This window comes from Pezoporus wallicus, unplaced genomic scaffold (genome assembly GCF_028554395.1).
Source record: "Pezoporus wallicus isolate ANWC-B61680 ecotype Strahan unplaced genomic scaffold, APGP_CSIRO_Pwel_v1 contig_6899, whole genome shotgun sequence".
NCBI classification, from domain to species: Eukaryota; Metazoa; Chordata; class Aves; order Psittaciformes; family Psittacidae; genus Pezoporus; species Pezoporus wallicus.
The window spans coordinates 2,217,774-2,234,628 of NW_026638613.1; the positions used below are offsets into that span (position 1 = coordinate 2,217,774).

The following is a 16,855-nucleotide window of genomic DNA, read 5'->3' on the forward strand; positions in this document are numbered from 1 at the left end:
TCCGGAAGCCTGTATTAAAACAAAATAGTTTCTCCACAGATATTCACTTAATTTGTTACTACTTTTCAGTCTAACTTGGGATCTCTCATTTGTATTTACTCTTTGCTTTTAAGGAAGTAGACATATATGAAAAAATAAAAAATACTCATAAATGACTGAACGGAGAGAAAACTCCTGGACTTTCAAGAAATTTATGACTCATTCTGAGATACTAAAGTCCTATAATATGTCCAGCAGCCATGTCTTCAACTTCTCACTCTTATAAGTGCTGTATTTTCAGAACTCTGTATTGTGTTTTTGTAGAGATGAGAGAACAAGTATTCTGCAACATAAGCAGTGCTCATCCACACATTCATGTGCCCTCTTACCTTGGATGCACTGCAGGGTTCCATCCTCAGCCCTTATTGTAAAGGTTTCACCTGGATTAACTTGAACCAAAAAGACCTGGGAAAAGAAAAAAGCATACATTTGTCTCACTGTGGTCTTCAAAAATCAGATTTCCCCAACCCAACTACTGTGCTACCCACACTTTGGAAGAAATGGGGGGGGGGGGGGGGGAAGAAACAGAATGGCATACCATATCTTTGGGTATCAACAGGGTCCAAAAGCCAGTAGAGATTTAAAAGTCTATCTACTCATCTAAATTTTAAGAGCTGAAATAAAGACTTAACTCAGTTGCGCGCAAGTGAGAATTATGGTTCTGGGTTCCACCACCAAACTCTTGACAGCGTGTTTAACTTAGCCTAATGCTGATAGCTAAGAATATAAATCTTCAGAGCACTGGTGCACAAGAGAAGAGAGCACATAAACTCCCACACATAGCACTAAGCCATACCGGGATTTCAAGTTCACAGGAACAACAGGGTTTTTGCAGTCTAAGGGGAGTTTATAACATTACATTTTTAAGAGTTTATCCTTCAGTCTTACACGTAACAGACCTCAGTTAAACAAAACCCACAGACACACAGTTCAATTGCTGCACACAGAACCAGTGATAAGCTATTCCTTCAGTAACAATTATTTTTGTTTTGTAAATCATCAAAATATCACCTCAGTCTCTCATTGCTGAATTCTGCAGATGACGGGAATGTTACAAAGACCAAGGAGCACCAAAACATATCCCAGTTCAGTGCACACTGCACACATCTTTATTATTTTTCAGGTGTCTAAAATGATGGTTTTAAAACTTATGGCTTAGATTTCTTTCTTTAATGAGGAGTTTCATTGGGAACTCATGATCATTTACTTGCAAAACTTCTACTCAAATACTTTAAACACACTTCCGTTAACTCTGCATTGTCAGAAGTTGGATAGAAATCTGGCTTAATTTTGGTATGAATTTAAAATTAGATTTCTATCTTTTTGTGAACACTCTCTAGATTTAGGTCTGGTCTTTATATTCTGGGACACCTGAACGCAGAATTTAATCATTCAATCTGGAAAGACAGAATTTGAATTAATGTTGTGTTTCTGAATTCCTTAAACTAAATATGTAAAATAATTATTACCAAGATGACCTTTGAATTACAGTAATCTTACAAAACCCCATTATTCCAGCAATGTTTTTAAAGCACAAGCTGGAAATCAGAAAAATGACATATGAAAGCCATTATTTTGTCCGCTTCTTGGGGAGCACTGAACAAGATGGATCTGATCCAGCATACAGAGCACAATAAATGGTTCTGAAAAGATAAGAGGCAAAAGCCATCCCATCCCTAACCTCTGAACAATCACCATTTAAGTCACACCATTTAAGTGTGCTTTTGCTATGAATAGGCATGAATTATCCGCAACAGGATATGGGCATCAGGTCAAAAGAAGAGCAGAGCAAAGCAATGTCATTCAGCTTACAAAAATCCCAACCAGAATTCAGAAACCTGAACACAAAGATGCAAAGAATAACAAAAATATCCCATTATCTCATTTGTATTATACGTTTAAATCAACATCTCTAAAGCTGGTTATTTATTAACATGATTGATGCCCTAGCACAATGTTACACCTTTGGAAGAACTTGGTCCAACTCCTTAGAATACACAGAATCATAGAACAGAATGGTTTGGGTTGGAAGGGACCTTAAAGATCATCTAGTTCCAACCCCACCTGCCATAGGCAGGGATACCTTTCACTAGATCATGTTGCTCAAAGCCCCGACCAACCTGGCCTTGCACACTGCCAGGGATGGGGCAGCCACAGCTTCCCTGGGCAACCTGTTCCACTGCCTCATCACCCTCACAGGAAAGAGCTTCTTCCTAATGTCTAATCTGAATCTACTCCCTTTCATTTTAAAGCCGTTTCCCCTTATCCTATCCCTACATGCCCTTGTGAGAAATTCTCCAGATTTCTTGCAGGCCACCTCAGGCACTGAAAGTGTGCTTATAGCTCCCTGGAGATCTCCCTGAAGCCTTCTCTTCTCCAAGCCGAACAAGCCCAACTCTCTCAGCATGTCTCTGTAGCAGAGGTGATGCAACACTCTGATCATCTTTGTGGCCTCCTCTGGACACCCTGCAACAACTCCATGTTCCTTACCCAAACTAGATCCATGTCTCATAGATGAACAGCTCCATCTTCTCCCAAAAGCAGGGAGTTAAGTTTAATGGCAGACTGTTTAAAGGCTGTGTGAGAGGGATTCCTACGTGAGGCATATGCCTACCTCAGAGTTATCAAAAGGATGTGATTTACAAATGTCTTTTCAATGAGTCACTAGTGCATACATCTGCATTAGCATCCCCGTAGCTGTGCTATGAAAACAAATCATTGGGTTTCTGCCTTAAAAAAGATAATATCTCTAATAACAGCTGCTGCTTATGGTGGCTAAAATGAAGGGCAGCCACTGTCAGTTCACAGAGTACAACAGCTTAAAGATTTCATAAAAAAAAAAAAAAAAAAAAAGAGGAAATAGCCCAACTCAGTACCAGCTACTGCCACAAAACATGGATTACGCTGGTTAGGAAGCAAAAAAACAAATTTGCCTATTGAATGGTGCAGGATAACAACAGTCATCTCTACCCGGCCCATCTGGAGTAGGGACCATACTGCTTTTCCTAAATTTTACGTACAGCCCAATAAAGACAAGAGACCACAAAATATTTTCACCCAGGATCTTGTCCTGAGCTCTTCAGCTACAGAAGAAGAAATACCAAACATTTCTGAAATTCATTCAGTTAAGCAAAATTTTAGAAGAATTAAGAGGCCAAAGAGCAAGAAGACAACCTGAGGCCCTGAGTCGCCAAGCCTCTCTGTATAGCTGAAAAGGCCACTTCCATCTATGCAGGGTTTCTTAAACAGTGAAGAAATCAGCCTCTGGCTACAGTGGTATAGGAAAGCAGTTTTGAGAAGTTCTGAAGATACTAAAAGACATTCTTCTACAGTGATGCTCAAAATTAGCCACCTCTGGAGCAGAAGAAAACAGGCTGTTGCTGGGGAAGATCAGCTATCTCAAGAGCAAACAGGAATAGCCAGCACATGAATGATGTGGGTTAACACTGAAGGAAGGACTGGATGTGGAGGAAGTGCTGGATGCAAAGGGAACACAGCCAACACATGAGCACGCATATCCAAGGGTAGCCTCAGACCCAGGAGCAACAATCATGGTGCTCCCAAGGCAAGACTCCACACTTATTCCATACTGCAAGCATCCCCCTTCCAAGCAGGCTGCAAGCCTAGCCCCAGCCTCCCTTCCCTGCCCAAAGCTGGGGTGCTGGGGTCTGCCCTGTTATCCACCCCACCACCTAAATCCCTCTGCACTCATCCTGTGCCACATATAACCCCCTGAGAGCTCGCAATTGCAAAGCACCAACTAACAAGCTGCTGAGTTGAGGTCAAACCATTAAAGCCAGGACACGGCAAGCATAAGATACTGGGCATCTTCCAGCCATCACCCCCATTTTATCCCAATTGCCTGGGACAAATAATACTGAAGCACACCGTGACTTCTTTTGTTAATACACACTAAGTATGTCAAACTAATTCAAAGATTTATTTTTCCCTACATCCTCTTAAATAACAAAAACATAGTCTGCAGCCTGGAATGCATCTTTTCTCTTTCCTTTCCACACAAAGAATCTTCATGAGAATGCCTTGTTTCTGAAGCTTGTAATTAAAAATTTGATGAAAGCAATAAAAAGGCTAAGGATAATATCTATTTTAATGAAAACAAACAATTTCCCTGCATCTCTTCCAGTATTCATCATCCCAAGGACACACATTCATGAGATGGAAGTAAGAACAGAGGTAACTTCAAAAGTCACTTTGAGCCTAGACTGTTGGCCAGCAGCATCATGAGGGTGGGGACCAGCATCTGATGATCTTCAGCCCTGTTTCAGCCCCCTGGCCTTCTCCCATCCAAAAAGCTAGAGCTTGTGACAGCTGCAAGTATGGAGTCAGCAACACAATCCCAAAAAGGCTTTTTCTTACCCCCTAAGAAGTACTCAGATCTTTGCTTTAGCAGTTTAATCCACTCAGTGTGGAAGCCCAGCCTTACCTGCAGCATCCTCAGAGACAGCTTGCTATCTCCGTAACACACTTATTCGTAGATTTATATTTAAGAATGTTATTGTATTTTATTTAAAGTCATGTTTGTTAGGACTGAATAATGTTACTAAGTTGCATAGTTACTATAAATATTTATAATCACACACCCAATCTGGCAACAATTGCTCTATGTCCAGGCTAAGTTTTCATGATGAGGTAAACCCACAACACTCCTGTCCCTCCATTTTCCTACTATCTGACTCTTGTGCCTGCTGGGAGCAGGGGAGGAGACTAACAAACCTCACAGCAAAGGCCAGCACAGGCTTAAAGCTCAGGTTCAGCTAAATATGAGCTACATACTATGTGGGTAAACAGTCTCATACTAAGATAGAAAATGTCACCTGATAAGGACCAAGAGCACATGCTATTGTCTATTTTGTACAGTACTGGTTTATTTTTTAAGCATACAGAAGAAAATCCATATTCAAAAGAGATCATCATCTCCTAGCTGTTCTGCTGCAGATCACTAGTGAGAGCAAGTGTAGCAGCAAGTGGGAATACATTCACTTGCACCCACGTGATGCAATACAATACAGTGCTTGCTGTAAAATACTTTCACTTTATGAGAACCTTTTCCTTGCTAAGGTCAGCTGCTTGCACTGCTTTGGCTCATTAAAACCTTGCCTTAAGCACTTTTCAATGTGATAAATGCTTCCTAGAGCCGGGGTGAGGGGGACACACACACAGCATCACAAGTATGACCTGCAGTCCAGCCATAGGTTCCTCACAAATGCTATGAATTACTAATATCTATTGTATTTACAATTTCTACAGTGGAATATATTACAATTATTTTTTTTTTTGGGGGGGGGGGGAGATGGGAACACACACACAAAAAAAATAAATAAATCAATCTCTTTGGGCCAATCTCTAATCTACTTTAAAAGACTGTGCCCCAGATCTCCATGAATTTACAGCTCTGTCCTGCAGGAAGGACCGAAGAGTTCGCACCATTCTATGAGCAATATTCTTCCCAGAAATGTACATCTCAGCTGCACAGGAACAGAGAGGATGAATACTTTAAACTTCCCTTCAGTAAGAAAAACTAGGAAACATGCTACATATTAAATAATACAACAGTAACTTTCAAAAACAAATACTTTGATGATAGTATTCTGGGCTTAACTATCCTTTTTTTCCATAGTACTGAAAATAGAGGCATGAAGTAATTCAGTGTACAATGAGTGCTACTGATATCAAAGCCAACAAGTGGCAGATCCTGAACCCCTTAATTTATCACAAGCTAAACACACTCCAAACAAGTGGTTACATCATCCCTTGATGGACATTTTTTATGGACTTATGCCTCTCAACTCAGGTATCTTAGATGTATATAAGTTATAAACAATTTCCTTCTCAAACAAGCTTCCTGTGAGCAAATATTTCCACACAGCGCCCCCCCCCCAAGGACATTTCTGCAAGTATCAATAAAAATTTTCAAGAAAGTATGAAGAAGTAACTCTAAATTTTGGCACTATGAAGAAGTAACTCTAAATTTTGGCACAAAGTTTATTGACTCAGCTCAGGTGCTGTTCAGGTACAGCTAAACACTATCAACCTCTTTGCGAAGCGCACATAACTGTGCTACCAGAAGATATCAAATCTTGTTCCTCATTCAGACATACTCTTGTCTCCCTTACTGAAAGCTGCGTGGCCCTAAAAGACAAGAACATGCACACACAGCACTACATACAGTGCCTGGGCTTGAGCCAAACAGTATAAAAACAAGGTTTGGTGAAAACACCTTTACAAAGAGCAGGCAAGCAGACAACTTGCTACGCCATTGCGGCTACAGTGAGTGAACCAAGCTGAAATAAAAACTTTCTGAACTAAATTGCCTGCCATCCTGTACAGATGTGCTATGGCACTGTGAGCTGCCCCTCCACTTTATACTCCAAGCTTTTCAGTGCTTGCAGTGGAGTACCTACAGGAAATTCTTGGACCAAAAGGTTAATTATCACTCCCTGAATCCCCACAGGAGCTACAAGTGGATTAGAAGCAGAAAGAGAGTAAGCAGCAGCTCTGGAAGTGACATGAAAGCATTAAATACAGTCAGCAGCAATGGAAATTAAGTGTGGGAAACTTAATTAAAAAAAAAAAAGTAATAAAGAAATAGCCAGTGCACAATTTTGGGTAGTCTGGAGAAGAGGGATTACTGTCAAGCAGACATTCCTAGCTCTGCTCTGTACACTTACCCCCAGAAAGATAAAACAATTGACTGTTTCTATGCAATTGTCTTACAGTGCAGGACTGTTAATGGCAGAACAGCCTTTTGAATCGCTCTCCCTCTGGCTGCTGGTAAAGCTAAGGTGTTACACCATCTTCAGTCTGCTCTTTTCTACATATGCAAGAATGGTCTTTTGAGAAAATCTGAAGCTCTGCATTTCCAGCTGCAGCTTATAGGACAACTCTACCATGCCAGCATGGCTGAGGCTTCACATATCCAGTAACACATAAAGGTAAGCAACAGCAAGCACACTCAGAGCATCTCATCAGAAGCAAGTACTGTCAGCACGAGTCTGCATTGGTCTGCATACTAGCCACTCGCAGTCTGGAAAACACCATGCGACATGTCTCCCACCAGCTCTGCTACGATGCTTTCTGACTTCTAATAGAGACAAGGACTGTAATTACACCCTGGAAAAACACATGTCCTTATAAAATTAGCACCTATCCATGGAGTAATATGAACCACCTTTCCTAAGGAAGTCATTCTTATGCGAATCTAATCTGAAGGATGTTCCTGCCTTACAAGTAACTAAAATTTCATTCCATTTAGAACTGTACTTTTAAACAAAGACACCAACTAAACCTTCAGGGACAGGATGAAAGTGATAATGCATAAAGGCAGCTACACTTTGCAACATATGAGGGCACACACAGACTAGAAGCCAAAAAGAGTCTCACAGAAAATTGGTATTCCACCTACAAGTACTTAAAGAGATACGGTGATTAGGTCTACAAGCAGCATCCAACATTTATGCAGAAACGGACTCTGGTCCAGAACTGTTCTGCTGAGTCATATTGGCATAGCACAGCAAAAGCTAGAAGTATTTCAATTCCAGTACGCCAGTCATTCTTTTTACTCCAAAACATGAGATGAAAAGCTAGCTTAAAGGCAATGGAGGCATTTGCCAAGCAAGGCTTCTGAATCATCACTGATGGGGAAACTCAAAGATTGGACTTAAGAGTCCCATCTCAAAGAAGGGCTCAGAAGACTTCATTCATTCTTTCTGATATACAGGAGGACCCACAGGACAGTCTAACCTGATAAATGGTTTCCAGCAAGAAGGAAAAGGGCGTATTTAAACAACAATTCTCCAATCCAGTATCAGCAAGCTTGTTCCTTCAGTTAAGCATATTAATATTGGACTAACTAAATAGAGCCATTAAAAGCTTTCTTTTTTATTTTTCCAAGTTGAAGCACACTGTGCAGAAATCACTACAAAAAAAAAAATCACAGCAATGAAAATCTGTATTATAATGAGAACCAAGATAGGTAAACAAAAGCTGACAAGAAAAGCAGAATTTATTCTTCCTCTTGAGGTTGGTCTAACTCAAAACACAGCTTGGAAGGATGAACAAATGATCAAGGGTATGAGAAGTAAGAGAATGACATTTTATATTGATTCATGAAGGACAGGTTAGATATACCTTGGTTGAAATGGCTAGAATCAGGAGGGAATCAAACTGAGTGACACCAAAAACCTTCTAGGGCAGATGTTCTACAAGGAGAAATATTAACTCAAAATGACAGGTTTGGGAACCTACCAACTATCTGCTTGAACCTCCAGGCTGTATCCTGACATGAAGGCTTCATGATGATCTTATTACCATTTTATCTACTTCTGATCAAGTTTATCAGAAAATACCTCCCAGAAAAAAAAATATGAAAGCAACTATAAACTTGCCATTCCCTTCTTCTTCTAACAAAGCACAGGATAAAACATAGGGTTGCTGGGATCAGTACATTTTGGTAAGCAATGAGTAGCAGACATCACAGGACTCATCTTCAATTCTCCATTGCTTAAAATCTCATCACAGATAATAGCAAGATGTCTGGGCATCAGCTGGTACAAGTAAATAATGAGACTAACTTTCCACAAAGCTCTCAAATATGTAGCATTTAAAGCCATTATTTCAATCCGATTATTTTATATTCAATGAAAGTACATGCAAATAATCACATTAAATTTAATAGTACGCTTAAAGCATTGCTTTTAATGCCATTGTAAGGGCAGATTTCTGCTTTCCAGGAAATACTCTGCCCTCCCTAGTCCTAGGGAAAACCCTCTTCCCCATCCAGAATCCTTTGGTGGCCCAGAAATAGTTTACTTAAACCAGCCAGTTCCTGCAGAGCTCACTGACCTGCTGTGATCCATCGCCATTCACAATGTGAGGCATCATGGCTACCTCCCCATTCAGCAATGGTGGCAGCTCCAGCGGAATTTGGTCGGTCATCATCATTGTGACGTACATTCATGGAGGATTTTCCTCGACGGGTTTCCTGCAAGAGAAGCATCAGTTAAAGACCTTGGAAAACCCACTCAGACTTCAGAAGGTCACTGGCATCTGCATGGATTTTGCCACTAAGAGAGTAACCTACGGAGGACACTTGCTTTTGGAACAGGATGCATATAGGAACTTGAGGCACTGAAAAAAAGTTTTCACTGTTAGATCGAGAGCGTGTCAAGTTTCCAATCAAGACTTCCAAAACCCAACTAGCCAGATTTCCACTCTTTCCCACAATTACAATCCCAATCCTCATCACACCACTGAAATAGGTAAGTTCCAAGATGCTTTCAGGGAGATCTGGTCTGTTCCTAAAAATTGGCATCCTGCTTGCTACCACAGCCCTTGGAACTACACCATCCATGTGGTTTAGATGTTGCTACAGCCCTGTAAACAGTGTGAACTGCCACCTCTAGCACAAAGAACAGGCACCTGAATTCTACTTAATTGAGATCCAAAGGATCAAGGTTTCTGGTGAAGCAGAAAACAGGGAGGGACAGCACATCCCCACAGGCAGAGCACCTTGTGTTACACAGAAGACAGTCTCTCTTAAAGATTTGTGAAGAATCACACATCAGTTTGAGCACACCCTCCCCCTTCACAGCTAATTGATGTGGTATGTAAGCACCACTAAAAATCACAGGGAGATTGCTTTGTAAAAACAAATCTTAATTCAGCAGTAAGAGTAACATCATACTGTTTTATAGGGCAATAATCCAGTTCTTTAGCGAATCACAGAATCATAGAATAACATAAGCTTATCTAGAGTACTGCACAAGAACTCCCAAGCAAAGCCACCTCACAGGGCCAGTGTTGATCAGGCAGCCTCCTCAGTACCTCTTATACCAGAGAATCTCAAAGTCCTCCTGAATAATTTCATATATATCATAAATCTGAGTTAGAAAAAAACATACGCTGTGACTTAGATGGCTGTCAACAGCCAGGTAATCAGCTGGCACAAGACCACCAGAGTACAGAGAGGAGAATTTTTGGCAAAGAACAACAGGAAAATCCCCATTCATGAGGAAGAGCATTGTGGGATCTAGTATTTATATGGAGCACTTCACTACAGAGCTGTAAACCAGGAGTTTAATTCATTTGTTCCAGAGGAGACAAAGGTTTGAGCCTCACCAGTGTTGGAGCATGTGGTCCACAGATGCTGCAACCTTAACATCACCATACCTGCTCTGCCCCCGGGTACTGCTAGACTTTATAAAGATACAGATAATTTTAGTTTAACAACAAAAATAGTTTAGTTGAAATACATTCTCCATTATCACCAGTCTCTGTTAGAGCTCGTCACAATCCTATCACCTGCAGAGCAACCTGATGATCAGAAACATCAGCCTCACCAGGAGCTGGTATTCCAGTCCATGAAGAAGACCACTTGCGATCTGAAAGTGATGGTGGCGCCAACAGAGACTGAGTCACATCTATCTTTTACTTGTTATCACACAAGCCCCCTTCATATCTGAGTAGTACCAAAGGACTAAAAGTGTATTTTTTTTTCAGAAGACATGCAAACTTAGCCCTGTTTCCTCCAGCCATACCTCTCAAGACCAGCATTTTAATTTAACTCAGTACCAAATTTAGCAGGACTTTCACAGCAATTTCCAATGTTCTTATCCATGCAAAACCACCACTTTTCTGATCATCACTTCACTGGGATATAAACAGAACCAATCTATTTTCATCCACCTTTAAATGAAATCACTCCTTTCATTTGAGACTCAATTACAAGGCAGCACTTCTCAGAAAGTTCTTGAGACACAGCTGTTAAGAGGATGGCACAGCCACAACCAGGATTCAAGTCCCATCTCCTGCCTGCATCAACTGCTTCATCCCAGAGTCTGGCTGTGTTTTAGTCCTACTGTCACCACTATGCTGAATAATCTGCCCTGCAGTCTATATACCCATGGAGTAAAGAATAAGGACACTTGCTAAACACTACTGTAGACAATAGAATCAAGCTCTCTGATCTGGCATGGGTCTATTGATGACCCAAGCCTCCCTGCTTTAGTCATTCAAGGCTCTGACCCAACCATTATGTGGGCTAAGGAATCTGTCCAACAGCTCAGAAGCTTTGCTCAACACATTTCCCCCTGAAGTTTTGCAATATTTGGAGATTCTTCTAAATCTTTTGCTTCTCATTACTTTAGAGCCTCAGGCTTTAATTTTGAGAAAGATCCAAGTCCACAACCAATATTCATTGGCGTTGGGTTTTGGTGGTGGAGGGGAAGGAGCAGGGCAATATAACTGAGATTTTTATTTGCTTGTTTAAAATTAGTGAGAAGAAGAAACATGTAAAGTTTTGAACCATTTCTTAAACACTTGGGATTAAGAAAAGGACCAAAAAAGCATAATAAAAGTAATTATGAGTTAGCAACTTTCAATGGGAATTGACTGATTCACTCAATACTCAGTTGTACCTCAAACTACACTGGTTATACATGTAGTTATGTATCTATAGAGTGTGCGTTTATGCATATATAGGGGAAAAAAAAAGACTATTTTTAAAAAATGTGATATTCATAGGAACTATTTTAAACCCATGCAAATAATATCCCCCCTTCAAATGACGTGTTCATCTAGTCCAAATCCAAAAGCCCCAGTTTTAATGGAGCTTAAGCGTCACACCAATGCTATTTTCTTAAGGAAAAAAAGCCAGACTAGCTTCAAGCTACATATTTTCCTAGCAATATTTCCATTCCAAGCACAACCACCAATATGTTGACATTTATTTGCTACATGTCATTATTTAAAGTTTTACAGCTGCATTCCTTTTGCTTTATTAATGGTTTGTCACTACAGCCATGTCTATACTTGCCTCATATTAAAGGGGGTGGGGGAAAAAAAAGGAAAAAGAAATAAAAAGGGCTTCCTTTATTTGTCAGGTCTGGTATGACCCCACCAGAGATAATGCCAGCAACAGTACTGTCTACAAAGCACAGCTGGCCACAGGCATTCATATTATATTTTTTTTAGCAGTATTTGACATAGAAGTACTTCATGCGGAGCTAGATGAATCTACTTAAAAGAGATTTATTCACCTTGCATTCACACCCTTCCTAAAATCTAGTATTCCCACTACCTCAAGGGATGCTCACATAAGCAAACTTGACTGATACAAAGGTGAGGTCTGAACACAAGCACCTTCTTTTTCTTGTAGATTCCAAAACATCAGTGGGAGAAAACACCAGACAAGAACTCAACAAGCCAGGTCACATTTCAGGATATGAAAACTCTTCCTTAGCTAAAATATGAACTGCCAAATACTAACCCACAGCTTATTTTTCAGGTACTAATTCAAATTTGGGGTTTTGTCTAGAAAGCTGACTATATTTAAATTTAAAAAAGATATTTCCTGTGTGTCTACATTCCCTAGGTTTGGCTGGAACGGACCACAGCAATGCCAACATGGAGCAAGAGGCTGCATCTCCCTGTCTAGCTACCTCCAGGAATATGGGAAATCACAGCTTCCCATCCTGCTGTAGAGAACCATCCAAGTTTGATGTTTCTCTCTCCAAACCAAACTTACAAGCCTTTTGAAGTTTGCAAGTTACTGTTACAAACCTGATTTCCAGTTCAGTACTGCAGCCTTCTATTGATCACTGAGATGACTTGGTTTCCTTAAATTAATTCAATATGTGAATTCGTAATACATAAATTAGTTGCACATGGCACTAGAGAGAAAATTTAAACACACAGAAGAACAAACTGTAACTATCTAAAAACCAATGAGTATGTATGGTCAATTAATATGACCTAACAGGTTATGTCAGAGTTCTCCTGAAATTCCAAAAGCAGTGTGAACCACATCAAGATAACCAAGTCCTGCTTTTCCTAGCAGGTCTTACCCATGCTATTAATGGGGCTATAAGCCAAGAACATTCTTCTTTTCGGGATTTTTTTCCACTGTCTGTCTATTACAAAGCTGAAGAACCTTTTCGAGCTACGGCAGTCAAATTCAGAGAACCTGGCAAAAGCAAGAAGAGTTCTGACTATTCAGTCCTGTGACCCCTTCTCTGCAAAGGCTCAATTTTTATTTTCCTGAAGAAGATCATTAAAATCTACTGAACAGCGAGTTCTGCTTTTTTATCAGTCATCTGGAGTTACAAAAGTACTACAAAGATGAATTCTGATGACAGCTTTCTAATACCTAGTAGAGCCACATATCCTGGTTTACTTAAAATACAACAGAAATCCAGGACTAAACACACATTTGCACTCGTGCAGTGGTTAGTTAAGGTTATTCTGTCTGATAATAAAAGAACATCCTGCACAGAGTCTGAAGCTACGGTCTCAGCATTACTATAGAAAAGATTCAAACCACACATAGTATAAAATTTTAAAAGGAAAAATTTTCTCTTTACAGCCTAAAAAAACCCTTACAAGTTCAAGATTAGGAAGTTCATATGCAGATGGTGCATGTACATACACAGACACACGCACAAGCCCAAATGCATGCAGCAAGTAATAAACAAGCAAACAAAAACACCTCAGATTTTCTACAAGATTTGTCCTCAGACATGACAAGCCATTTGCCCATGGCCCAGCCACCTCCTGAGCCAGCTGTGACCTCAGCCCCTCCTGGCCACCAGATGCATCACTGAAGACCACCAATTTGTCAAATTGCTTTCCACGAGATGAAGCTCAAATGCAATGGCAACCGTCAAAGCCAGAGGTGCACTGGTGCTCAACCTTCCCTTACCTAACTTTAGGACAAATGTCTAACTGTCATGTTCAGTAACCATGAGCTATCCTGCCTTTATAACAAACACCAGAAATCACAGGTTCTGCAATGAGGATATTCAGAAATCAGCAGTTCTCTGACCACAGAAGGGAAGTATTCGTGATACTTGATCTGCACCCTCCAAACCACATCCTAACAGCACAACCAATGCAAACCCTCCAATGTTATCTGCACAGCTAGTTTGAACAGTTTCCCCATCCACCACGCTACACAGACCCTCAAATACCTGTGTTGTTATAACCAGGACAAGAGGAAGTAGGAGTCACTTAAAATATTTTTGCCATAGTTAAAAAAATATGTATGGAATCACAGGCTCATGTTAGAGGAGTCCCACCTACCACCAATGTGAAGTCAAACACGGCTTTAGAAAGACAGGCCCTGAAAACAGGGAAGACTCAAAATATTTCCAGAAGGTATCTCACTTCTGCAAAGAAATGCAGCGAAATGCAATGAGAATAAAAATCCTTTTGCATCTGCAGCAGCCATTACCTGCAGCACATGTTATTCTTCCTCAATAAAAAGAAATATTCTTGGAACAATTTGCTGTTTTCCAGGAGTCTGTATGTGGAATTGAAGAACCATATTGAGGTCTGGTATGTCAAATCATGTCACTGCTGATCATTATGTAGTTGAAGAAATAGGTGCTTTTTCCAGAGATATTTTGAACAAACTCAAAAATAATGAAAGAAAAGATTGACCAGGAAAAAATTGCTAGTATGTACAAACAGAATATGTATACACACCCCCATGATTTATTTGTACACACACATACACAGACATTAAGAATTTAAAATGAGTACATGACCCACTAGGAAAACTCTCAATGAGAAGCACTTCTGCATGTTACTGTTGATGCTCGTGTTTGCATGCAAGAGGTGAAAGAGCTTACACACAGCCACATTTTCGTATTGCATTTTGTACAGCACATGTTGAAATTTAAGATTAATTAAGAAATACATAATGCAATTATATTTCCACTGAAAAGCAGAGCGGTAAATATAGCTGCTTTCAAGAGACTCTTGCCATGGCTTGCCACTTGAATTCAAAAAGGAGTGGTAATAATTGCTCATGTAGAAAAGCCTCTTGAGACATGAGCAGTACCTGGAGGTATGCGCACAGATGGTTGGTCAAGGCACAAACAGTCTGGAATTTGTCTTGTCTGATGTGTGTTCATTAGTTTAGTTAAATCACATCCGTCTGAAGGGCGACTGAAACCTGAAAGCATTCTTTCTCTGTTTAATTGCAAACACGGTAGATTAATTTGAAAGCACCCAAACAGACGGGCTTCTTCGTAACAAATTTGAAGAAGTACATGCAATTTTAAAAATCTGTTATGACAAAAGAAATCAGATTAGAGGGAATGCCTACCTACAAAGCTCACAGTCAGTTTATGAAGAGGCAGTAAAATGCCTGCTGCTTGTTCCATGTGCCATTTCACAGACAAGACCACCACCAGTAGCTGGATCCTATCTCCAGCAAGCTGAAAAGCATAAACAACCTCTCAAAACTTAACCACTGCAATTAATCAGTGGGTTTATTCCCCTCTACTTTATTTTAAATAACAACACATTTCAACGTCCATGATGCATTCCATCTCTAAAGATGGAATTAGCAGAATTCAATTCTATAAGAGATTAAGGAAAGTTAATGGTGTTTTCCCCCACACTGATGTAAGATTATTAAGATTATTAATGCTATCCAAAGCATAATGATACAATGATTTTTGGTAGTCTGCATTTATTTAAATCTAAAATTTGACCTCAAGTTTTCAAGACTTGAAACTCCATTCTTTTCAAAGAACAACAATTTGGCAATGCCACCAGCCCTCACAGGAAATGTTTGTCATTTCGGAACAAACAAACTATATATAAAAAAAAGGTCCCTAGCTCAACCTTGGGATGAAACGGAGTAACTAAATAACTTCAAGCATCAGGAATGGGGAGATGAGGTCAAACGGCATCATACAGAAGTGTATTATTTCACAAGGCAAGTACAACTCATCAGCATACAATAGTTCTGATGAAACACCAGAATAAAGCAAGCTGGTGCACAAAGCAGTCTTTTATCAAAGGAAAACTTCACGCCACTAGTTTTTTTGCCCTAGTTTTCCAGAGCGGAATCTTCTGAAAAGTTGCACAGGAAAAGCCAACCCACCCTCCTCCCACCACCACATCTACCTGGGGAAAGTAAGTGCCCCAAAGGGCAGTCATATTCAGGTGAAGACGTAATGGCACTGGATTTAACGAAATAAAATACACCAGAAGAGAAACAGATCAACACAAGTTTTATGAGGCTCATATTAGCTACAGCTGAGCAGAAAGCCACAGGCAGATGAGCTAATCCAGTGCCTCCATAACATTCTCACTCAAATTCATCTGCTGCTCAAAATCAATTCTAAAACATGCAAAAACACCAGTTTAAGTTAGTCATTTTTGCTATTTATATCCCTTTCCTTCCAAGTCCTCACGCATTTCTTTCCTCACCTTCCTGCATATTAGTGACAAGAGCAATAGGCTGAGGTTAACTCTTCTTGCACAATGGGAGGCCAATTATTTTGTTTCCACGATTTTTTGTACTGCTATTTCTTTACAGTTTTAATGTTAGGTTTTTACCTTTAAAAACCCCATCTAATTATAGAATTTCTTCTGGCACAATTTGCATTAAATAGCAACTACATTAAACATTTTTTTTAAAAGGAAAATTAATTTATGCAATTCCAAAAATACAATAAGTAATCAACATTTCAAGTTAATTCATCCCTGCTTGTCCACCCTCACAGAAATACTGAGTAAGAGTTCTGGGTGCTGATCAACTGACAGCTGTACAATACACTACCAACTGGACTCAGCCTCTCTGTGCTGTTCTAAGAGACCACAAGCCACATCACAAGAACAGGCACAAAGTGGGACCTTTCAATTTTACTGACATCCCCCTCTTCACTGGCCAACAGGAGAGGACAGAACCCTTCCAGCTGGAGTCCCCCACATGCCAGGGTGAGGAGTACAGAATGACAGTTCCCTGACATCTCCCCATCCTACGATCTGGTCCGAACTGGTC

At 40.1% G+C, this 16,855-nt stretch overlaps 1 protein-coding gene across 1 annotated transcript in view; it reads right to left on the bottom strand.

Moving 5' to 3' along the window:
• Positions 1-16,855, bottom strand: part of FNDC3B (fibronectin type III domain containing 3B) — a 208,635-nt gene that overhangs the window by 158,843 nt on the left and 32,937 nt on the right. Inside the window, exons 2-3 of the mRNA XM_057411515.1 lie at positions 8,902-9,040; positions 369-444 (exon numbers count right to left, since the gene is read on the bottom strand). Of these exons, the coding sequence (XP_057267498.1) occupies positions 369-444; positions 8,902-9,012 (187 nt within the window). The 5' untranslated portion in view covers positions 9,013-9,040. The remainder of the gene's footprint in view (positions 1-368; positions 445-8,901; positions 9,041-16,855) is intronic.